The sequence below is a fragment of the Hippopotamus amphibius genome, chromosome 3, assembly GCF_030028045.1.
Source record: "Hippopotamus amphibius kiboko isolate mHipAmp2 chromosome 3, mHipAmp2.hap2, whole genome shotgun sequence".
NCBI lineage: Eukaryota > Metazoa > Chordata > Mammalia > Artiodactyla > Hippopotamidae > Hippopotamus > Hippopotamus amphibius.
This window is the reverse complement of record NC_080188.1, coordinates 3,365,122-3,390,239: the sequence shown is the minus strand read 5'-3', so window position 1 is coordinate 3,390,239 and position 25,118 is coordinate 3,365,122. Positions and strand designations below refer to the sequence as shown.

General features: G+C 40.5%; 1 protein-coding gene across 1 annotated transcript in view; it reads left to right on the top strand.

Annotated features, from left to right (window-relative positions):
* The first annotated feature begins 518 nt into the window (after positions 1 to 518).
* The window catches only part of KCNIP4 (potassium voltage-gated channel interacting protein 4), a 512,843-nt gene continuing 488,243 nt past the window's right edge, over positions 519 to 25,118 (top strand). Inside the window, exon 1 of the mRNA XM_057726084.1 lies at positions 519 to 618. Coding sequence (XP_057582067.1) covers positions 519 to 618 — 100 coding nt within the window. The remainder of the gene's footprint in view (positions 619 to 25,118) is intronic.

The following is a 25,118-nucleotide window of genomic DNA, read 5'->3' as shown; positions in this document are numbered from 1 at the left end:
GCCCCTGGTTAGCTTCCGTTTCCAAGGCAACTGACCAGCCCAACAAAGCGCCCGGCGGCGGCGCTGCTCCCTGGTCCCGGGGCCGCGGAGCCATCACTGCCGCGCGTCCTGCTTCCCCGGGCCCTTCCTGGTGACCTCCCGGGTCTTCGGGTGACCTGCGCGGTGCTTCATGCGTGGCTGTCTCTCTGTGTAAGAGTGATAAAGAGGAAGCCGGTAATTCCGACAGGCCCGACTTTATCCGGCTGCCACTTCTGGCCTCTGCACAGTAGACAGGATGAATGCATCTTCTCTTATTCACACCCGCTCTCGGTCTCATCGTCTCCTCTGCCCGTCTCCCTCTCTCTCTCTCCCTCTCCCTCTGCCTCTCTCTCCCTCTCTCTCCCTCTCTCTCTCTCTCTAGCTCTCCTCCCCTTCTCCTCTGGCAGTAGCCTTCTTAATGTAGTTTAATGGCTTTACAAAGAAAGCCAGGCAGAGGAGCACTTCTCAGTAGCTGTGGTCGGACCATGACCTAGCTGACCATGAACTTGGAAGGGCTTGAAATGATAGCAGTTCTGATCGTCATTGTGCTTTTTGTTAAATTATTGGAACAGTTTGGGCTGATTGAAGCAGGTTTAGAAGGTAAGGGAGTGCTTTTTAGTGACTTCTAAAAATTCTCTGTTTTGCAATAAAAATTTCTTAAGCGAGTATTAAGAGGCACCTGAAATGAGATCAAAGAAATGTTACTCTGGGGTGGACGTGAAGAGAGGTGGGTTTTTCAGGGTAGGAAAGAGTAATAAAATCAACTTTTTGTAAGTTTCAGTAATGTTTTCACAGCAAAAGAACGTTAAAACTATGAGAAAACACTTTGAATCAAAATGTTAGCACCTAAACTGAGATAAAAGGTTTATAATTGGTATATCTGCTTATACTGAAAGTATTTAGTCCATATTGATGTTATATGATTTTATCTAATATCCCCTTTTATTGTATCAGCAAATTTTATTTGGATATTTTGTGAGGTCCATTTGTTTATTGCTATGTAAATGCATTCATCAAATGGAGATGGTTATACATTGATTATAATTCCTTATGATTTAAGATTGGAGCCTAAGAATGATAAGCTTTTTATAAGGTTGTCTCAAGAAGTATTTATAACCTTACCTATTTTACATCCCAGCGGAGCCTGTAAGGGGCAGAGTCCCCAGTTCATATGGCAGACCTTAACACAGATTCCAAAGAGCCAATTGTTTTTCAAGTGTTGCTGTTAACATTCATCAGAGGCTCCTGCCCTACTCTCCTTAACAAATCATCTCTTTCTTTAAAGAACTAGGTGTGTGCTTGCCTGTGTCTTTCCCTGAGTTTGATGTTTCTTTGAGAATCTGAGTAAATTCAGAGTATTATTTTCTTACTGTGCAGAACACATTTGAGAGTATTTTTGCATCCAGCCAGTTATTGTTTCTGTAAAGTTGTCGGAGCAGTTTTGAAAGCTTCCCTAGATGACGTTTGACGTAGTTATGCTTTGATATTCTTCTTGCTTCAGATTTTAAACTTGAGTAAAAATGCAAATACACTATAAATGTATTTACAGTCACAACTAATCCAGTCCCCTGGAGAATGACTGCCACATGTGATATAAATAAGGCTGCAATTACAAATAGCAAATGTTAAATTACAGTAAGTGTGTCACTCTGATGTAGGTTATAGAAACCTACATTTGTAATTGGTTGTGTGGGGGGGATGGTGGAAAGCGGGGTTCGTTAAAGTAATTGTAAAGTAAGTTTGCAGAATGCTTTTCGCAAGCCCTCTCTGATGGCAATATCTGTAGTTCTAAAAAGAGGATAAAATTCTAAATTCTGGATGTAGTGACTGCTGTTTAAAACTGACTTTATCTTTTGCATTGTCGTAACACCAAGAACTTGGTTTGGCTTCTCTGCCCTTTAGTGTGTGTTATTTTCCTGGCAGATGTGATAGGGACCTCCCATTTTAATGCCCTGGTTTTTATTCTCTCTGAGACTGGCAGTTCCTTGGAGTAGTGTTGATATTTCTAGCTGTGTTGAAGGACTTTTTTTTTTTTTTTTTTTTACCTGATTTCATGGATGATTTCTGGTCATTCTTTAAACTCTTTTGTTGAAAACCTTTTACTCTGCCTTTTGTGATGAAACCTCCTCTAGCATTGGTTTTGTTTCAGGAGTACGAACATTTACTCTCCAAAATGATAGCATGTGTTTCCTTCCTCTAAGGACTGCTAAACTTTATGAAACTATTTTTTCCTATTCTTTATTATATTTCAAAATATACTAATTTGTATGAACAGTTTCTACCTTGTATTTTATGTTTTACAATATCAGCATTTTCCAGGCCAACGGTGTCCTAATACTATGGAGAGAATGTGCTTTCTCATAAACTTCAGTGTAAACACATATCCGAATTCCAGGTTTTAGAAAGTATTTTGAAATGGTAAAATGTTAATGACTACATTGAAGAGGAATCATACTCAATATATAAAAGTTGATAGAGAAAGAGAGCAATAGTGCTTTCCATTTTGAAGTTTATATAAGACATCTCCAAAGTCAATGCTAGAGTCAGAAAACCTACAAGACAATATTTAAGTTGGCCAGACACTTTGCTGACTGGAGATATAAAACAAATAAACAGACTGATATGCTATATTTCATTGTGTCTAATTTGAATATATAGATCAGAATGTGCACACTTTAGAGTTACAACCCAAGTTTTAATGAATGAAAAGTATAAACAACATTTAATATCAAAATAGCATCTTCATAGATTTTTCTAAAGCTTTCTTCAGAACAAACCCTAATGCTCATTTCATTCAGATTTATTTATTTTCAAATAAGAATTCTTTTCCTCCCACATCATTTTACATATCTAAGCTGAGGATAATGATTTCTTTCACCTTTCGTATTTCTGTCTGCTCAGGTGACCTAGTAAAAAAATTTGAGTATTAAGTAGAAAAGTTTGAACCTAGGTTAAAGCCCTATGAGGATGATTTTGATGTTTTTTTCCCCTAAACAATTAAATCTTTTCATCTAAACTTGTAGCTTTTATAGTGCAGTCATCATTCAGAATGCAGTTGTCTTATATTAATACATATGCAGGGTGCATTTTGTTCTCAAGGGTACGTATAATACTATGTTTGCAAAATGTAGTTATTATCTTGCTTTAAGTGTGTATAGAAAAAACGTACTTCAAAATAAATGGGTAACATTAAAACTGAAATATTTGTATTTGCTTGTCTTTGAGTACTTTGAACTTCCATTCTTTGCACAAGACTGTGGAGTGAGTCCTAGATGTCCTGGGTCCTTCTCTTCCAGTCTATGTAAGATATGCATAAACACCTAATGCTACACGTATCCATCGCATGTATTTGTAAACAAAAATGTTGCATTTAGTGGGTAACATTCTTTAATATAAGAAAATAAGACAGTAGTAGGAGTGCAGACTCTTACCCCTCCTTTGCCACTCTCTTGTTTTCTAAAGTTGGGTAAGCTACTTTACCTCTTTAGTTGTCTCAAATGAGACTGGGCTTGATAGTCTTCATAGAACTTTCCATTTAAAAAGTTCTATGGGTCTATGAGGTGATTAAAATTTGATCATTTATGTAACATATCCTTTCTTATGAAATGGGTATCAATGGCCTACTTTGGAACTGATATCTGGTGCTGCCATTAGGCTGATCTTTCCTTCTCTTCCATAGTGGGATAATTAATCATACCTCAGGAGACTTTCATTGTATTTCAGGAGAATAGCGAAATGTCCTTTCTGGTAGCTCTAGAATTTGACATTTGGGGCTGCTATTTTAGGAATCCTTGCGATAGAGTTTCTCCAAACTTACATGGGGTTGCAACAACAAATAAACAGCTCATGTTATAATTTATTAATGTTTCATAGTTTAGTTCTTTTCTTTCGTTTTCTTTTTTGCAATTCAAAGTTCAATATTTATTTTTAAGAAAAGAAATATTAGTACCAGGTCAGTATGCATGCAAATAATATTTTTAACTTGAGCAAAGTTTTGAATATAATATACAATGCCAGTGTTTTAAATTTACAGAGTCTCTCTACTTAGTGAGGAGTTCAGGAAGCTCCTGAGTTATGCTGGTTTGGAATACTCCTAAACCTCACGAGAGTAAATTACCTCTTTTCCAGCTGTAAAAATGAAAGTGGTTTTCTGTTAACACATTTCTTGGAGAAATTGAATCAAAATTTTAATGGCAAAGCTATTTCATTATCTCTATATGCAACACTGGGCTGTGAAAATATCTACTTTTCATCCAAATATGTATTAAATCGTGCTGAGGTAGTTACTGAATTAAGAAAGAACCATCCTTCTCCCTACTACTAACCTTGATAAAAGGCAAAATTTTACAGAAATGCAATAACACACATGACTCGGAAAAAAAATCATGCGTAATCCTCTTTGATAAAATGAAAAAAAAATCAGTGGTAATCCTCTTTGATACAAAGACAAAAAGAAATTAACTGATAATCTAATCCCTTTGTAGACTACATGTTAGAATTTCTTTTGTATTTATTGGGCTCACTTTATTTAGCAGATATCTGTGATACTGTGATGCAGCTTCTCCAAGAGGTCTAAATAAGACATTAGCCGTATACTCAAAGATGGATTTCAGAACCCTAGTTCTTAATTCTTCTGTGCTGTTGACAGAATTGTGGATGTGTTGGGTCTGTCATTAATTGGGCCAATTGGAAAACTGTACTGATGGTGTGACCATTCCATGATACTTAACTAGGACCAAGGGGCTGGAGATGACTGAGAGGGGGTTATTATTTCTATCTCAAATCGCTTAATTGAAACTTACAATGCAGACTCTTTTAAAATTCTCCTAGAATTCTGCTTCTCCAAATGCAATGTGATGCCAAAGCTACGTGTGTTCCAGCTATCAGGAAAATCTTTCTAAACTGAAGTGTTTAAGAAACATAAAATAATTTATAGAGATATTAGAAAACAAATTATTTTTATACTATCTCAGAGAGGAATAAATGGAATACTTATACAATTTGATCTTCTTTGGGATCTTTTATAGTTAATATTTCAAAAACATTAATGTCTACAAAGGGACTGTTGGAAGAAGAGGATTTAGTATGTTCAGAGATTATACTCAGAGGATCCAGAATTATTTTCCTTGGATTCTAATCACTACTTCACCTCTTAATAGTCATATGACTTGGGGCTATTACTTGACCTCCAAAATCCATAGTTTTTACCCCCAAAATGAAATAATGATAAATAATATTAACATCTTGATTTATTGAGGGTTACCAACATGCAAGACAAGTTTTAGACACAGTATAATATTAAACTGACTATTACAGTGTTCTATAGTGTAGTATAGAATTAGTATTAATGTTAGTATACTAATATCTTATTTAATCTTCACCCTGGTCCTCTGAGGTAGGTACTATTATTCTAAGTTTAAAGATGAGAAAACTTAGAGCTATAGAGGCTAGGTAACTTGGCTCAAGATGACTCAACCAGTAAGTCATAAAGCTGGAATTCGAACTCAGGCCATCAGATTATATATCCTATTTGTTAATTTCCTAGACATTACAGCGTGATGGTAATGGCAAATAATTTGGTGAAGGGGAGAAAATGTTAAATCAAGTACCCATTAATTCTTTCTATAAGACTTTCTTGAATACATTCTCTGTGTGAAACACTCTCAATCACTAACATTGTTTAAGAAGCAAAAATGTTCATACTGACATGCTGACTATAGTATTCTAAGCACAGCATAGGCAATACTATAAAGCTCCTATCTTATAAATTAGACATAAAATCTTATAAATGAATCTTCATTATATTTCAGTCGACTCAAAGACAGTCTTCATTTGGGCTCTGGAGTAACAATAGAGAAGAAAGTCGACAGCTGTGTTCATTCTCAGATTGAGTCCAGTTTCTATCTGGTTTGTCTGTGGGTGACAGTTGGGACTGCTGGAAACAGATGGGGCAGAGAAGGGCCAGGGAAGGAGAAAACTCTATATATGATGTTACAGTGGAAATATTTACTTATAACTCTATTAATGTTTCTGGCTACATTATTTGTATTTTACCTGTTTCACAAGATTATTGTTTCTTGTATTACCAAATGTGTGACTGAGCCAGTGACAAAAATAATGATGACTAGGCGACTTGAAGCAGTTAATCGAATATGTAGTTCTGTATGTGATCCATGATTGTAATAGTGTAACTCTGGATATGGGTAAATGCAACAAGAGGGAATTTTTCCTGGACCGTAACAGACTAGAAATACAGGTGGTCCAGAGACCTTTGACTTTTGTTGAAAAGCCCTAGCCCAGTACTGGCACCCTGAGTGGCCTATCAGCGAAATCTTCACCAGACCTAGGAATGAGCCTTCCTAGCACCGTGGGATGAAATGGTCATGAAATGCCTCCCAAAGCATGGTTGGATTTATGACCATGAGGGGCCCTGTCAACTATAAACTGGCACTTGCCATCTACCTCTACAAGGATTAACTCACACGTCCTGCTGCAGCTGCTGCCCTTCCACATCCCCTACAGGGAATTCCGGGAGGAGACCAGGAATGAGGCACTCTGTGCTTTGGAAAATGAGCGGACGGAACAGGTCTTCAGATAGTTAGATGTTCTCAGGAGCTAATTTTATGAGCCCAACCAACCCTTGCACCTCCTCATACCTAGAAAAACACTAAATCCCTGCATGGTGACGTCTGCTCCTCGTGACTCGCAGAAACCCACTACAAAAGTATGTGTCCGATTGATGTACTCCTCCTTCACTAAGATCTTCCCCCCTGCCTCTCTGGAACAGTTTCTCAGCGCTATCTGGGATGCTGTCTCCCGGGCTGCGGTCCCCATTTGGCCCCAAATAAACTCAACTTGCAACTTTAAAAAAAAAAAAGAGGAGACCTTGAGTCCAGGAAGGTGGTTATTTCTAGAAGGGTGTAAGATGTATGAGGAGGCCTGACTGAAGCATGGACAAAGGTAGTAACATGATCCACACTGGATTTTGGATCAAGTGCATCCAGCATTGATTTCTAGCAGAACACGTGTCTCAGTGGGGTTGAAGCTTGATGAGGATGACTGTCAACAGAAGATACACGCTCCAGCCTGTATCAGCAGCTCTAAAGCATGAAGGGACACAGATAGTTCTAGCTATGGGGGACAGAGCTCAAGGGAAGGAAGAAAGCTTAACTTAGTTGAGAATTTGCTATTGGACAAACAGGGTGAGAGGAGGGTTACATACACTCCGCCTTGGAATTATCTTATCAGCCGAGTGAGATTGCAGGTGTTATTTCTGTTTTGCAGATGGATGAAAATGGAGATTCAGAGAGATTAATGATTTGCTTGAGGTCGCAGGGGAATAAGTGAAGGAATCTGGATTGGTTCCAATACCTTCATAGTGGCACTGACCCAAATGGCATTCACTATGACTATGGAAAATAAATATTCAGAAATGGAATAAAGTTTACACAGATAAGCAAAAGCCACATTTAACATAAACCTTCCTACAGACTATGCCTACAAAATAGTTGCTTTTTAAAAACTTGACTTTCATTTTTTGTTCTACTTCTACATAGAGGCATTCCATGTAAAAACACAGCTATGGTAATGAACAAAAGGAAAATGAGGAAGAGGAAAAAGAAGGAAAGATACATCGATTAATCACATAATTGAAGCTCTGATTTATCAAGCCTTCATAAAATGGAAAATCCTTCAGAAATTACAAATTCCAAAGCAGTCATTTCATAGATGAAGAAACTGAGTCCCAGAGAGAATAAATGACTTACTGAATGACTTGATTTTGACAGACTCTCCTCTGCAGAGAAAACATCTAATGGATTATATCCAGGTAATAAACTTCAAACACAATCTAGATTCCACCAAATATTTATGAAAATTATAGCTCTCCTTAATTATGCTGCTAGTGGACCAATCACTTTAAATCTCAAGAATTCTAAGACATGGGTGATGGGAAGTTGTTTTGCAGCTCAGCTTTACCGTTAGAGATAGGTGCCGCCGCAAAGCATCCTCAGGCTGAGGGATCTGACCAAGAATTGAGGTGTTTTCCACCTTGATGACTTGTCTGAGTAAGTTAGCGGTAGAGAGCCATTACCCCTGATAGTCATTCAGTGGCCACAGTGGATGCATTTCTGTAAGGCCCAGTCTTAATAACCAGTAGATACATTTACAGATCACAAGGGTACTTATCCTAATTGTCCATCACTCTGATTATTAAAAGCAAGAAGCACCTTGTTCATTGCTCGCGCCATCTCGCACAGGCCTACCTTGACCTCCCTGTTTGAAATTTGCCGCCTCCATCCAGGCTGTTAGAGGTAATTATTCGAAAAGCGTTGAACATCATCAAGATGAATCTTTCTGCTAAAAATATACCAATTGTATGGTCCACTTTTTACAGAGAGGCCATAGAATATAGATGCTAAGAACACACTCTGAAGCCAAAATAATTGGATTTAAAAATAACTAAGTCCCTTCTCTAGTACGTGTTCGTTGTATAACTTTGGACAAGCACCCCAATCTTCTGTGCCTCTGTTTCTTTATATCTTATACAGGAATAATCAGAGCACCCCCCTCTCCTTTTTGTTGTACAGATTAAAATGAGTTAGTATTTGTATGTGCTTAGAGCCAGCTCTAGAATACTATAAATGATTTGTGTGTTTTGCCATTACAGCCAGGCACCATCATCTTTCTTTCCACAAAAAGGAAGCCACCACTCATTATTTAAAACCAAAAGCTGAATTCATTGCTTGCTAAGCAAGTGAGAGCTGCATTTGTAGGATACAGTTGCTCAGAGAAAAACACCGCTAATGTTATTTAGAGTTTTAAGCTTTCCAAAGAGTGGTTATCATTAATGGGAAGTTGTCATTGATCATTTGCATTGGGTTTAAAAGTAAAGGTTCTGGTGCTGCTTGTTAATATAATCAAAGAATGATCATTCATTTCCTTTCTTGAAACTACAGTACAGGAACTTTTTATTTTCACAGTAAACAACACAAGATTTTTTATTGAGCATCTCCCAAGTATCAGCCACTGTTCTAGACACTGGAGATGCAGCCTTCAGGAAAGAGACAAAACTTTCGTTCTTGCAAGCTGATCTGCCAAATTTTGATACACAAACTATAAATGGTACAAAAATGTATGGGAGACAGAGTAGTTATAGTATAAGTCATCCATTCACTAAATATGTGTGTCTCTACTTTGCTTCACACATAGTTCTAGCATACTAATGAGCGCCGTCCAGATCCTTGTGTGATTTACATATTATTGGGGAAGCAAGACAAAACAAGGAAATATATAATCTGATATTTAATAGAGACAAGCACAAAATACAGTAAGGGGACAGAAACAGCCATGTTGTAACAGAGTGGTCAGCAAAGGCCTTTTTGAAGAACTGACTTTTCCGCCAATAGTTGAAAGAAACGAGTGTATGTGACATTGTCAAGTCCGGAACGAGAGGATTCCAAGCAAAGGGATGGCCAACTACGAGGGCCTTTGGTTAGAAGTGTATTTCTTGTGTCCAAGGAACATAGAGATGCTGGTGGAAGCGGAGCAGAGTGAGCTGGAAGGGTGGAGGGATGAGCACGGGCGTGCCATACGTGGCCATCACAAGAACTGTGCGTGTTGTTCTTTGTTTGCTGGGAAGCCACTGAAAGATTAGACCAGGAAGTCTCCACGAGTCCCCTATTCCAGCTTCTTTTATAGGCCCTGATATCATTTTTCATACCGTATCTGCCTGCCCCAGTGTCAGCAGGGGGTAGGCAGACCCCCCCTTGCCCTGCCCCAGACAACTGCCAGGCATTGACTCATTGCCTTTTGTCAGACCTCTCTCAGCTGGAAGAATGTCCCCTACTTCCCGTGATCGGTCTTTAGCATATGCGGAGGACTAAATATTAATTTCTCTTTGTTAAGCTCGATCTGCCCTTTTACCAGCCCTGAGAGGTTGGAAAGGAGGTCTCGTCTTCATTTCTCCTTACCAGGCTGCTTCAAGATTGTAGGACACAAACCCTACTCTTAAGTGCATCTATAGGAACAATGTAAATTGTCTTAATAAGATTTTACTAGAGAAGGTGTTTTTAAAAAATCAAATAATATTCCATGAGCACCTGCCGTAGTGAGGGTATTAAGACAGTGGAGGTGAAGAGGCAGATTTCACAAAAAGGAAGGCCATTATCTTTTGAGTAACTCCCCCCCCCCCCCCACATTTTAGCTTCAAAGATAAATACTCAGACTGGGGACGTTCCATATTGAGATGAGAATAACATCGCAGATATTTGTGCTAATAACATTGTTTGGAACTAGCAAGGATGATGGAGACTACAGTCCAACCCCTTCATTTTATGAGTAAATTGAGGCCCAGGAAGCTTAACTGACTAGTTAGAAACAACAAAACTAACTGGTTACATTAGACACCATCTATGATAGAGTGATAAATTATATTCTAGCTGAGAAGCCAATAATTTTACATTTTATAGTATCTAATTTTACAGAACCCTGTAAGAATAATCGTATTAGCCATAATTACAGGAATTCTGGCCCTTTGTTTACTTAAGAATATATTATGAACATTTTTTCATTCCATTGCTATTTTCTAGCCTTTTGTCCCGGGAAGATGGGGGGAGGGGGAGGTTTCTGGTACACAGGCAGAAACAAGGCTCCTGAGGAAAACTGGTGTGTTATGCCAAAATACAACCCACAATGGTGAAGACGCAGGGGCACATCCCAAATGCTTGGTGCTTAGACACCTAGACAGCATCAAATGGATACAAGAGTGGGACCTCAAGGAGGGAGGTCCCAGAGCTGGCGAGCAGGAAGTCGGCCTCAGATGCTATAATACCAGCAATAGCTGAAGGAGAGATGTGTTGAGTCCACGCCAGGCACCATGTGCAGCTCTGTCCATGAGTTGGTCATGTTGACAACAATTTTTATGAGCCAGTTATATAACTGGAGATTAAAGGAACGAGAAAGTATGTGCTGTAGAAGTTTCCATCAGTTGGATCATATCTGTAGAGGTGGTCTAGCCTGGATTAAAATCCATGCTGTCCACTGGAGAACGCAGGTGCTCAGCTATCACGTACCTGCCTCTCAGGTAGGGGGAGGTCATGGTCAGAGGCAGAATTACCCTGACGTAAATGAAAGTTAGGCTATAGATTTCCGTAAGTGTGTGGGCCCCTTCACATTCCCATTCTAAATAAGTATTAACTTCCACACCAAATTTTATATATGTGATTTCCCCCTCATTTTTACAGACTTTTATCTTCCAAATTATATGAGTCAGCCCTGACCTAACCAACATCTGCCCCTCCTGTGAGCTTAGAAAACCTTGCGTTTTCTGACATATGAAGTCTATGGGTAGGGACACAAATAAAGGTTCATCCCCTAAGACAGGAAGCTGGATACAAAGTTGCCGTCAGGGGTCCCCATGTCTCTCTGTGAGTCTCCAAGGCTATCCAGTCTTCACAACTGGCACAACAAGGAAGAGATCACTTGGCAGCATGACATTTGCAGGCGTGGCAGGCTGTAGGGGGAATGCAGTCCAGTTCCCCACAGAGCTGACGCAGGAACTAGTTGTGCTTAAGCCTGCAAGAAGGTCCCAGGGGCTGCCGAGCAGCATGGCTGAGTGGAGAGAGTGTGCACTTTCACGTCAGCAGATGTGGATTTGAATCCTACCTCCTTCACTTACTAGTTGACCTTGGGCAACTTACTGGATCTCTTTGAGCCTCCGTTTCATCATATGTAAATTGATCATGTTTGTGAAGACCAAAAGAGATGAGTGGGCAGTCCCTGCCACTGTTACGGTGCTCTGTAAACGTGGTCCTCAATTGTATATACAGTATAAAGGCCAGGTAGGACAAAGACGGAGGAAAGGAGGCGTGGGTAAACATCATCTATTACCTGTTTACCATTTGTTTTACATGCGATTATCTAGCTGTATGCTACCGATTTGGAGCACCACCCCAGAAGTCTTCGTGTCTACCCTTACCTTCCTCTTCATCTAGGACAAACGGGCGCTTTCACGTTCATAGGTATTCATTCCTTCATACGTACATTTACGTAATCTATACTTACTAAGCTCCTCCTAGATGCTGTTCCAGAGGCTAGGGGTACAACAAGGACAAAACACCGAGGTCCCTGCTGTTGCATAGGAGTTGGCCTTGGTTGCAACAGAGACTCTCCTTCCCTATATTGGAAGCTGAAGAAGGCAGAGAATGTGGATGTAAATGTTGGTACATTCATAACGGGAAGTTGAGAGACACTGTGTCTGATTGCTTTCTTCTGTTATTATGAAGCAGAGCGAGGTAAAAAGCATTGGTATGGTGGGGAGTAATGGAGGTTTTGAAGAGAGAGAAAGGATAGTATAGTCTCTCCCGAGCCTGGGGGAGTGAATCTCCTGAGCAAATGTGAGACTACTGCTGGGCAGTGCCTAGTGCCCATTTGAGATCAGGGGTCATTTTAAAAGACTCTCCCTGGCTGGGATAAAGTAAGCACTTTCTTGGATACGTTACTGCTAGATCATTCTTTCCAGACATGTTCAAGTAGAAGGGCAGAATTGGGTAGCAAGTAGAGGAGTGAGAAAAATAGCCAAGGAATTAGACGGAACATGGTTAACGCTACCTCCAAATACGCGAAAACAGGTATAGTGGCTCAGACTGTGGAGGTCCAACCACAGAAGCCTCGAAATGGAGCCCCAGGTGGGGCTTATGTCCTCCAGCTGTGTGATGAGGTGGAGACCAGGGACTGAAAGCTTTACGTCTCAGTTCTGTGGCCATAATCATGTGCTGTAAATGAAAACAACTAGTAAAATTGCTTGGGGAGAGGACCCGACACAGTGTTTACAAATATTAGTTTATTTGTTATGGTGAAAATGCTTGAGAGAATACTCTCAGACAGCTTTTCACGCAACAGATGAATTCCTTAAAGTTGTGTATATAGCGTTCCTTCATAAGTGGAGTAAAATTCAAATACGCGGAAAGGAATTTTCTGCTTAACGTCTGAGTTTTAGAAGCAAAGCTTTATTCCGCAAATGTTTTTAATGATGATGCATTTGTGTTCCTCTTGTTTCCACAACTTTTTTTTTTCCTTTAGCCACAGACTTTATTGTTTGAATATTTGCAACTATTATGCTATATACAAATTTTAATTTCTTCCAAGCTCTATATCATATACTGCTAGATCTCTTCACTCTCCATTTTATGCCATATTTTCATGAAAAGGTATTTCCCCAAATCACAACTTGCCTGATTGTGTGTTAAAGGATTCTTTTAGAGGCTCCCTCTCCCACACACATAGTCATTTTTTTTCTGATATGAAATCTAGCTATAGCTCCACTTTGATTTTTAGGGTGGCTACACCCTCAGTGTGAAAGTTTAATGTTGACTAAGAAATATGTGATCACTGAAGACTTCCCTTCCTTCATGACACTGAGTGTGTGTTGTACAGTCTGAATGCACATGTGTACCAGAGTGGGTGCTCTATGACTAAAGGATTTCTCCTGACTTTACATTGAATAACTTCTCCAGGATGAATTATTTATAAGTATGCTTTGGCATCGCTCAGCATACTTTGGTATTTCTCAAGGATTGTCATGTTTGTTCTTATTTTATTCTTTACTTTTTCACTGAGTTTCTTGTGCCCATCAAGCTGGGGCTTGGCTGAATGTTTGTTAATGGCTATAACAGTCCTAGTGGTTCTCCACATGGAGTTGTCTCATGTTGACCAACAATTATCAAAGAAGGACTAGGGGTTGGTTATCCTCTGCTCAAGTCCTGCAGGGTCTTTAGAGCTGGGAGCTGTTGCTGAAAACGCCTGTACTGTATTTACAGAATGAGTTCTGCTAAGTTACCTGAGGTCAGGCCAATGACTAAAGGCTCTGCCACAGAGTCAGGGCACGTACAGATCCACGTCCACAGGTGAGGCCTGTCTGGACTGAGGAGAGTGATGCCTGAAGGAGCCTCCATACTGATTACAGACAGAGTTTCTTTAGTGGGTATGAACCTTGGTGTGGTTAAATGCTAAAGCTGTGGCTGGTGTATCTTCCACATTCCTCATGTGTATGACTCCATGTCATTGTGTCATCATAAGTCTACTGAGAGCACCTCAGAACTGCTACTGAGGGCCCTCCTGACACCCCCTCCAGTGCTGGGTTCCCTGGTGTCGTCTAAGGGAAGAGCCATGACTGTAGTGTTTCCCACAGAGCTGACATTCATAGTGCTGCTCTCTGGTGTGGATTCTCTCATGTCCTCTCAGGTTTGCATATTGATTGAAGGCATTCCCACACCGCTGACATATATAGGGTTTCTCTCCTGTGTGGGTCCTTTTGTGCCGAGTCAATTCAGAACTTTGACTGAAGGCCTTCCTGCACACAAGGCATATGTGTGGTTTCTCTCCTATGTGGATTCTCTTGTGCTGACTAAGGCCAGAGCTCTGGCTAAAGGCTTTCCCACACTGATGACACTCATAATGTTTCTCTCTGGAGTGGATTTTCTTATGTTTTCTAAGATAAGAGATTTGATTAAAAGCTTGCTCACATAGACAGCATTTATAGGGCTTCTCTCCTATGTGAATTTTCTCATGTTCTTTCAGGTAGGAACTTTGACTAAAGACTTTCCCACACAGATGACATTCATATGGTTTCTCTCCAGTGTGGATCCGATTGTGGTTTCTAAGGTCAGAACTTTGGAAAAAGCCACTTCCACAGAGAAGACATTTATATGGTTTCTCTCCAGTGTGAATCATCTTGTGTCATCTGAGGCTAAAGCAATTACTAAAGACTTTCCCACATAGAGGACATTCACATGATTTACCTCTAGTGTGAATGTGATCCTGTCTGTCAAGGAAGGACCCTTGACTCAGTGATTCTCCACACTGTTTGCTGAAATTACTTTTACTTCTTAAGCAAATTGATGGATGTTGAGGTGAAGATCGAGGAGTGAATTCATCACTCAGATCAGTGCATCCAATGGAATCCCCTTGGGTATGAGAAACCTGCTGGACTCTGGCCTCGGAGGCGTCCTGTTGCTTCACTCCACAGCTCTTTTCCTGGTTCCAGCTGGGAGATCACATCTGATTTGCTGATCTGATACCCTATGGAGACCAGGTGGGTGATGCTCTCCAGCATCACGTCTCTGAACAGGGCTTTCTGGGAGGCATCCAGCAGGGCCCACTCTTCCTGGGTGAAGTCTACAGCTATATCCTTGAAGGTCACTGATTCCAGGGGCTCCATTGTCGACAACTCAGTCTCTAGGACTCTTCCTCGGGATTCCATGCACAGCCAATCTAAGCCCTGAGCAGGCAGAGCTGGAGGAGCTGGTGAAGCCAAATGGATTCCAAGGCGGGTTCCACAGCAAGCAGTGAATTTCTCCTCCTCTAACTGTCCAGCTTCTCCTTCTCTGGATAAATCTTGTTTCCACAACTTTTAGCCACCAGTTTCCTCTTAGCTTTTGGAAGGTTTGATATCTAGTAGTTACTAATCTGATGCCCTACCTTCAAACTGTGTTCAATGACTATTAAAATCAATGAGGTATGCAGTTTGTATGTTCATGTATACATGCACACTTGTGCACAAATATGTGTTTGTGTAAGCACACACTAGCCTCATGAGAGCACACACTTAGATACTTCACGTGCATGCACACACACGCACTCCAACAGCATAAGCCATTGAGCCCTTTGAAGAACCTGATTCTTGATTCTTTTGCACCACGACCTGTGAAGATTCCTTGGGAAATGGACTTATATGTAACCACATGCTCAAGAACAAAGGCATCATGAAAAAGAGCACTGGAGAGAGAACAAAGCTTGACTGCAGGTTGACGTGGCACACGCCGTCTGTCTTTGGAACAAGAACCCCTGACTGCGGTCTCTAGTCTAGCTAGCTCTGTGATCTCAGGCAAGTCATTTACTCTGCTGACCCTCTGTTTCTTCTGTAAAATCCTCTACTAGATCTAGCTACCAGAATATTGCCTGCAAACAATACATTTTTAATAGATGTAAAGTGCTTAGAAAGACTAGTTCTGGTCTCTAGGAAGTGCCCAGGAAAGTGTTCTCGCTCACCGGGTCCTATGCCTCCCTCCTCGAGTGTGGAAAGGCCCTATCTTGTAGTTTCCTGGATGCCTCTTCCGGGTTCAACCTGCTGCCCTTCCTAAGCTTGGATCCCTCCCTCACCTGGTCCGTGTCATCTCTCTTGGCCATGCTTCAGTTCTGAATTCATTCCTTTTGGGCAAGAGCCCTGCTTCATTTGCATGTTGATAAATTCCCCCGTTTGCCTAGCATATGTCTTATAAGACTGTCAAATACCACTGTGTTGAAAAGATGTTTAGAATATATTTCTTAAGTTAAAAGAACATGTTTCAAAACAGTATGCAAAGTGATGCTCCCATTTAAAAAAGTACACAGGCTGCAGAGAGAACAAACACTGGCATTTTTCATTTCTCCTTTGAACTTGTCCATTTCTGATGTGTTTATATAACATCTCAGAGGTTACTTTTAAAAGGAAAATAATATGAAATACACATTATTTTTTTTCCAGCAGGAGAAATGCAGTGCCCATTGAAACATACTCATTTATCAATTTAAAAATTAAAAACTTTTTTTTGATCCAGAAAACGTATTTAAAATTGAGGAGTTCTGTGTTTATTTGTTTATCTTTTAAATGAGATCATTCAGAAGAAACATATTGGAACTTGACGGACAGATTTTTATGCTTTGAAGTCATTTCTCAACTTCAAGTCAAACAGTTCCCATGGTGGTTGATAAAGAGCTGTCAGGATAGGTATCCATATGTCAAGGAAGTTATCAAAGCCCTGGGATATTGATATTTTACCTAAAAGAGGAACTCATTTTCTGCACCTTTTACAAGGAACTGTAGTTTTACGACTCAGGAATACACCATTTCCCTCCATTTATGGGTTTTGCTTCATTTCCTCTGACAGGGAAGATTGGACTGGGTGTGTGATGGGTGAGAAAGGGCGAGGCAGGGAGGGAGAGTGCAGCGGGGAGTGTGCGGCTTCTTGGCAGTTCTTGGCTTCCCTCAGTTCTGAACTTCAGCAATTTCCTTTCTCGGACAGCACCTTGCTTGCGTCTGAGTGGGCACCATGCATGTGAAAACCCAGGTACAAATTACTGAATTCGGATAACAGATTGAAAGGAAAGGGGTGATAGAATGAGGATTCAGAAAGGAGAAGGAAACATTTAAGTCCACTGCAGATACCCCATTCAACGGCTCCTCAGCAAGGATTCCAAATACGCGTCACGCATAGTTTTTCTTTCAAAATTTACTTTATGAAATTTGGCCATAGGGATGATCCACATAAGTTTCCGTTTTCATTACTGGATGTTTTCCTTACATAATGAAAGTGCAGAAACGACGTTGACCTTGATTCAAATCGATGCAATTTGGGGGAGGAAAAAAACTCTACCTTGAGGCTCTAGGCTATGATCTGAGAATACAAAGAAAGTCACATATGAGCTGCACTTTGACAGAACTTAAGTCCAAAAGCAACTCCCCTGTAATGATAGCATTAGGGAACGAACACAGCCTTACTTTCAAATAATCTTCTGTTTTTATCTGGTCTCGGCCACTGGCTAGTTATCTGATCTTAGTTTTCCTTCTCTGAGAAATGGGGATAAGACCAACCTCCTAGCATTCCTGTGAAGAGTAATGAGCTAATATATGACAACATCAAGGGCAGTGGCCAGCGAAGGGGGGAGGGGGGCAGGGGGTGTCATCGAATCAGAGCTTGTGACACACTGTACGTAGATGTCCTGATGGTGTTAAGAGCCTGCACTCTGCAAAGTCAGAACCCTAGCCCGGGCACTTATCTGCTTTGTAATCTTGGACACATTTTTTATGTATTTTGTGCTCCAGTGTCCTCATCGGTAAAAAGGAGATACTACTATTGATATCATAGGCTTTTGAGGATAAATGAGTTAAAATAAAAAGCACCTTTAGTGCCTGGCCCAAGGTGAGCACTGTGTAAGCATGTCCTCTTATTAGTTTTAATAATTATTGATTCTTTTTCAAAATCTAGTCTAGGTGGTTTGTCCATTGTTTCCCTCTTTCTTTTAATTTTTTTTTTTTTTTTGTAGTAGTGATAGTGGCTTCTGTTTCAGCTTAAGTCTCTTCTACTTTGCATTGTTTTGGATGTGTTTTGCTTATGTCCTGTGCACACACCTGTGCATGGTTAAAGCTTCGCAGAGAAACAGGCAGATTGCAGGTACAGTTAGCACCTTGGGGGATAGCTGTGCTGTTGTGCTGTGAGCCAGTAGAGTCTGCAGCTCCCCTGGACCGGTCACCACATAGAGGTGCACATGCCCCTGGTAACAAGGAAGACCTCTCGACAGGCTGTGCGTGAAGCAACGCTAATCCTGCCGCTGGAGGAGCAAACCCAGCTTCTGGTGGTTGAACATCTTTCCTGCTCAGTAAAGCCAAGCATCTTTTTCCAGGCACAAGGAGTTTGTAACTCATGCTCATATCTCTTGCAGCAGCACTGAACAGAAGCTCAACAAGTTGCTGTGAGTAACGGAGTCAGACCAGTAACTATAAAATACTACTACGCTTACACTGCTAAACCAAATTTCACAGTTTTTATTCTAAAACCCTTTTGACATTATATACATATCACAGTTCCCAAAAGCTCCAAAGGAGAAGCAGGTGGGGGTGGAAAGTTAAAGCGGGGGAGTAAAATAGTAGGAGCCCTTATCAGACTTTTCAGAGGCTGCAGCAACCCTCCAGAGGTGTCTAGACTCCGTTGCAAAACAGGTTTAAGGGAGGGTCATAAACAGCGCGGAATGAATAAGGAACATTTGGTACCAGATTCTGCCACACTCCTGCTTGGGCACCGGTAGGACTTTTGAGAAGTAAATTAACTTATCTGTGTTCCATGTTCCTCACATATCACATGGAGATGATAATATTTATCTCGGGGGGTAGCTATGATGATTAAGTGAATTGGTGTGTGTGTACCAGGCACTTAGAACACTGTCTGGCCTTACATAACTCTGTTTATTATTGACTGATACGGTTCTTCCCTGGTAACTGCCGCGGAATGGTTCTAGGACCCCCTTGGATATCAAAACCTGAGAATGTTCAAGTCCCTCCTATGAAATGACAGCAGCACAGTTGGCCCTCCGTACCCGCGGGTTCTGCATCTGAGGGGTCAACCAAATCCCGTCAACAGCTGGTTGAACCTGTGGATGCTAAGCCTGAGGATGTGGAGGGAGGACTGATACTCATCAGACGTTACATGAATATGTGCTCATTTTTGCCTTTACATAGTGATTATAAGAGACATGGGGCTTCGTTTAGGACCTTTATTTTCATATATTTATGAATACATTCTAATGGAAATATGCATAGTATTATTAGTGTTATTATAATAGTATTATCTTAATTCATATAAAAGAGGCTTTGTTTTTTCTTTCCCGAATTTATTCAAGCTCATAAAATTTCAGGCAATGCAGAAGTCTAAGAAATAAAAAACTTAAGCCCCGAAGCTTGCTATTCTCTTCTTTCCCCTGTTGTAGAGTACTACCAGCGTTACAGTAGTTTCTACAGTGTTTTCCGTAGAGTTGAAGGGCAGGCAGGAAAAGGCCTCTATGGTCATGGAATTCTGGAAACACTGTGCTGTGGGCCCCTTTGGAGACTCAGAACATACTTGGACCTGTTAAAAGTGTTGAGAAGTCTTGTGAACAAACTGGCCTGCTTTCACTGCACCTGAAGCTAAGCTTGCCTCCTGTTAACAGCCAACAGAACGTGTCTGGGAAATGTCGTATGAAGCTACAGGCAGCATGAAAGAGTGGGAAGAGCATGGACATCTAGGTCCAAAAAGTCTGGATTTGAATCCAAGCTCTTTATAGTGAATCTGTGTTATTATTTTTCTTTTCTTTTTGCTTTATTTTTAATTTCTTTGTGTCGCTTTCCTTATCAGCAAGCAAGGATAGTATTTTATCCTCAAGTATTCTCTGTGAAAATTAAATAACAGATGAAAGACAAAACATATGTCACGAGTATTACTTCCTTCCCTTCTCTCCAACGAATGGAAAGAAATTTACCGAGAGATATCTGACAGGCATCAGGAATCCCTAGGGAAGTGTCTTGCAAATTGTTCATTGAGGAGAAATGTTTCTGGCTATGGTTTAAAATAGGATATAAGATGCCTCACTCTATGTGATGCCCTTTTCAGAGAAAATACTTCCAGGGACTTGGTTTCTCTGACTCATACTGCCTTTACCCCAAAGCAATGTACCTTATCTCCCCATTTTGTCACTTCCAAGGCTTGAAGTGTAGCCAGTTTGGGATGCCATTTATCCCATAATATGCTCAAGCCATGTTAGTTTTCACCTGCTCAACCAATTATTGTGTCATTGTCACAGGGCATGGTGGCCTCATCACAGGCAGCCATCCAGGGTAGCGTTTTACTTTCTGTGTGAAATGCACACACACCATGTTATCCAATCAAACATTCTATTTACTCCAAATGCCCTGACCTCTTGGCTACTTATCCTAAAGTTGAGAGCTCAGAGACTGGCTTTCAAAATAGGTAAGATAAGAAGGAGAAGAGGAAAAGAGAGGAATGCAGGCTGGGTGGAGGACAAAGAAATCCCCTGTATATCTGCGTTTAAATGGAAAGGATGCTGAATTGGGGAGAAGTAGAGAAATGGATAAACATAGGCTCCAGGGGCTGAAGCAAGCAATTTTCATTTAGGGTTTGTCATTTCTCATAAACAGTGCTTTGTATTCTTGCAATAAGTCATGCCATCGTTGGAACAAAGCCAGCTCTTTTGTGCAGTGCTAGATGGCAGGCATCATGTTATGCTTTGGTTTGTTTGTTTGATTTTTAGGTGGTAATTTCTAACATCAAATTCCACTTGCCTTTATGATTTTATCTCTGATAAAAAGAAAATTGAAGATACATAGTAATTTCTCCAAAATTCAGACTGACTCATTTGGAATGTGTAGTGATTGGAGCACTGTCTGAACTGAGGTTCTAAGCAAATCTTTATTCATAGAATGTAAATGTGTTAGTCTAACAGAGATTTGGCATGGAGAATATTTAAAATGCTGCAAGAAGTCAACTGCTTTTATACAACCTCCAAGTTCCTCAGACACTATTTAAATAATGCATGTAATTAAAAATTATTTTTATCTATTCATTAAAAGCAAGATTAAAGAAGGGTGTCAAATAGGCTTGACTTTGTTATCCTAGCTTGAATTAATATTTAATTTGAAAATAGATGCAAATGGATCAACCTCAGCCATAACAGAGGCTTTTGTGCATGTGTGTGTGTGCGTGCGTGCGTGCTTTCAGGGCAAAACATAACAAAATGTGATACTGAAGAAAACAGGTAGAAAGTTAAGAGCACTGATGTAGACATCAGAATTATTGAGTTTTAATCTGAGGTATTCTCTTTACTGGGAGTGTTTGGGCTGAGAGCTGTAGTAGATGCTGTTGGGGAGTACAGCTGGCACTCACTAAGGACTCACGCCTGTGACCTTCCCTGGAGCCTTACCCTTGGGTGATTGCAGCCAAGGTGCCTGGGAGTTACACACGCACACACACACAGTCGCTGGGACAGTAGGTACATGTACCTACTGTCAGTATACACCGCTTGCCTCAAGACAGGATAGAGCCTGTCTCCTATTTATCCTCCTGAGCACCCCACGGAGTAGACTATAGCCAGACTTCCCCCAGAGGTATCCTAGCTCCCTCCTCTTTCCTTTCTTGCTTGCTACATCTCATTTCTAGTTTCTCTTGAAAGCACTCCCTATAAGCCACGTGCAGGGGAAATCTGCCTCAGGCTCTGCTTCCACAGCATCCAACCCAAGACCAGCAGCTTCACTTCACTGTGCCTCATTTCTTTGTCTGGAACAGCATCCACAGAGTGAGCCACACCTAGCACCGTCGCCAGCCCAAGGCAGGCGTTCAGGAAAGGTAGCTGCCCCTCCTGTTTCTGCCTTTGCTGCTGCTCCTGGTATGATTCCTTTAATTAGCAGCTGTTGTGTTGAGGTATTAAACGACCCTTAAAGTGAAGGAGAAAGGGTAAATTCTAGGTTTCAGAGCAGCCAATTTAAGAATAACCACTACTGGGCATCTCCACGTGTGTTTTTATTATGGTTAACCTTCCTTAAGTAGAGTTTGCATCCTAAACTTAGACTCAGCAGGACTTATTTTTACATGGACTAGTCCAAGGTACAGTTTGTGTCTGCAAAAACTTGCAGTCTAGTAAGGGTATTAGACAAGTACTTAAATTAATCCAAGGAATGGAGAGAAAGACTTTCGAAGGAAAGAAGGTTGGGTGAGTGGTTGGCTCCGTGGCCGGCCAGCCGCCTGGCTGAAATTTGTAATAACTTTATTGAGGAATAATTTATATCCTACAAAATTTACCCATTTTAAGAACACAAATCAGTGAACTTTAATAAATTCACCATGTCATGCACTTACTACCCAGCTTTAGACATTTTCCATGTCACGTTAGGGTCCCTCCTGCCCACTGACGGTCCATCTCTGCTCCCATCCGTAGCTCCAGGCGACCACTCACCTACTTCCTGTCTTTACAGGTCTTCCTTTGGTGATAATTTCACACAAATGTGTTCACAGAACATGTGGCTTTTTGTGTCGGCTTGTTTATTTTATGTTTGCGATCTATCCATGTAGCACACGTCAGTAATGCATTCTTTTTATTGCTGAATGGTACCCCGCGGTATGGATGCCGCGCATCTTGTTTACCCATGCTCTTCCTGATGAACACTCAGATGGTTCGTACTTTCTGTCTACTTCGTGTGCAAGTCTTTGTGTGGAGGACAAATGCATTTCAACAGTTGAATACGAGCTAGCAGAGAAGGACATGCTATGAGTAAGGAATGGAGATGAGGTTTGTGTTGTGGTCAAGGGGGAGCGATGGCTCATTTAGCAAACGCGGAGAGCGTTACAGAGGCATGGAGGACTGGGAAACACAGTGAAAGCAGTGACACGACTTACTGATACACGCCAAGAGAAATATGCATCTTCCAGTATATTCTCCCCAGAAAATATTTCATGCTCAAAACATTTTGCAGAACACTGGATAGCATAGGCCCCTCTGGGAAATGCTTGATCGCATTTTAAAGGTTCTGAGAGGTTCTGTAGTAAAATTATCAATTTTAAAAATATGCTTTGAAACATCTAAATTTCGTTTAACCTGGCATTTCACATGCACATACAAAAATGTAAGCATGGATTCTGTTTTTGTTAATCAGCAGTATTAATACTTTGTGAATCTAATGTGCTATGAACGCACTTTGATGAATGCCTATAAAACAGTTACATACAAGGTTCTACCTTGAAAACCAGGATAGGAATTATGAAGAAACTATTGTATATAAAGATAATGTGGGGCTTCCTAGGTGGCGCAGTGGTTGGGAGTCCGCCTGCCAGTGCAGAGGTCACGGGTTTGATACCAGCTTCAGGAAGATCCCACATGCCGCGGAGCAACTAAGCCCGTGTGCCAAAAAAAAAAAAACAAAAAAACAAAAAAAAAAAAAGATAATGTGGACATTTATAAAGTTAATGCAGCTCTTTGAGTTCTCCCCAACCTGCAATTCATATTTCTGTTAAGGCAAATCACGTTATGTTAGCATTTCAGATACTAAAATGAGGATAACACCATTCTATCCCGTTCCTCGAGGTTGGTATTTTACACACTTAATGATCATTTGCCGTTATTGGTTGAGACATCATCTTTCTGGGGTCTTAGTATTTCTAATGAAGTAGGAAAAAAACTCCCAGGTGTGGTTAAGGTAAGTATTGCATCATAAAATGTTTCTTTCAGTTGCGTGTGTGCATTTCTGTGTGTTATCCCAATATGTGATCAGTGGGTTACAGTTTAATAAAAAATGAAAATCATTTCCCTAAATCATCCTTTCCCAAAGTTTAAGAAAAGTATCATGATGGTGATATATGTACAATCATTACAAACATGGTATTAGTAGGGAGTTATTTATATACTTCCTAATCCTAGTTCAATCCTTTGATTACAGGACTGAGACATTCTCCTTTTGGTGCCAGTCTTTTATAAAACAATCGTTTGTGTCTTTGAAGAGAGATGACAGCCTGAGCTCAGACCTAACACTTGAAAACGACGTTGTTTCATTACATTTATATTTGTAGTTACTTCTTTACGGCAGTTGATATAATTTGCAATTTGGTAGTGATGGAACATTTCCTTTAAAAATAATATATTTAAGTGAATTACTTTAAGAAAAATAACAATGGTATAAGTGAACTGTGGATTTTGGTAGAGATATTAAAGGTGGTAGTGAATAACTGAAATTTGGGAAACACATTTCTAATCTCTACCTATCCTAAGAATATCTTTCATGTATGGGAACTCCCTTGATAGTTAAAACAGTTTTTAATTGTTTCATGTATTTTTGATGGTCATATTATGTTACCTGGGAATCAACAAGTCCATTGTAGAAGTTAGTCAAGGGAATAATATGCAGTGGTATAGAACTTAAAGTTTGCTGGTGAGAGGGGCAGGCATGGCTTGAAAACCACTCTTTTATAGAATTTATTTTTCTTCTTTCCTTGCCAAAGAATCTGCAGAAAGACTGCAGTCTGTGGTGAAGTGCCCATAGCTATTTCTGCATCTCTATCTCATTAGATGTAATCAACTCAGTCAGTTGGCAATGCCATGGTGTTTCACTTAATCCAATATTCAGATCAATGGGAAGTTGCCATATGTACACAGATTACCAATTTTTAAATCATTAGAAGGCATTAAAAATAGACTCAATGCTCTCCTGACACTGTATAATTTAATCCCTTCTTGTTGAATCACAATTGAATTCAGAGTTTCAAAGACTATGGAGAATATCAATTGGATTTGTACCATATATGTGCAAAGATACCACTTAATCAAGTTGCAGTTTATTGGATGCCAGGTGAGAGTTTGAGCGCAAGTGTGTCCACCACCTCCAAGATGGGCCTGTCACTGTTCTAAATTTGACACCTCAAGTCAGTGTCTTAATTCAGTGCCACGTGTGTCTCCTTGATGTCTGTCTACATCTGGGTACTCTTACTACATCAACAGAAGTAACTGGTTTGTGCTGAGAGTGATAGTTTAAG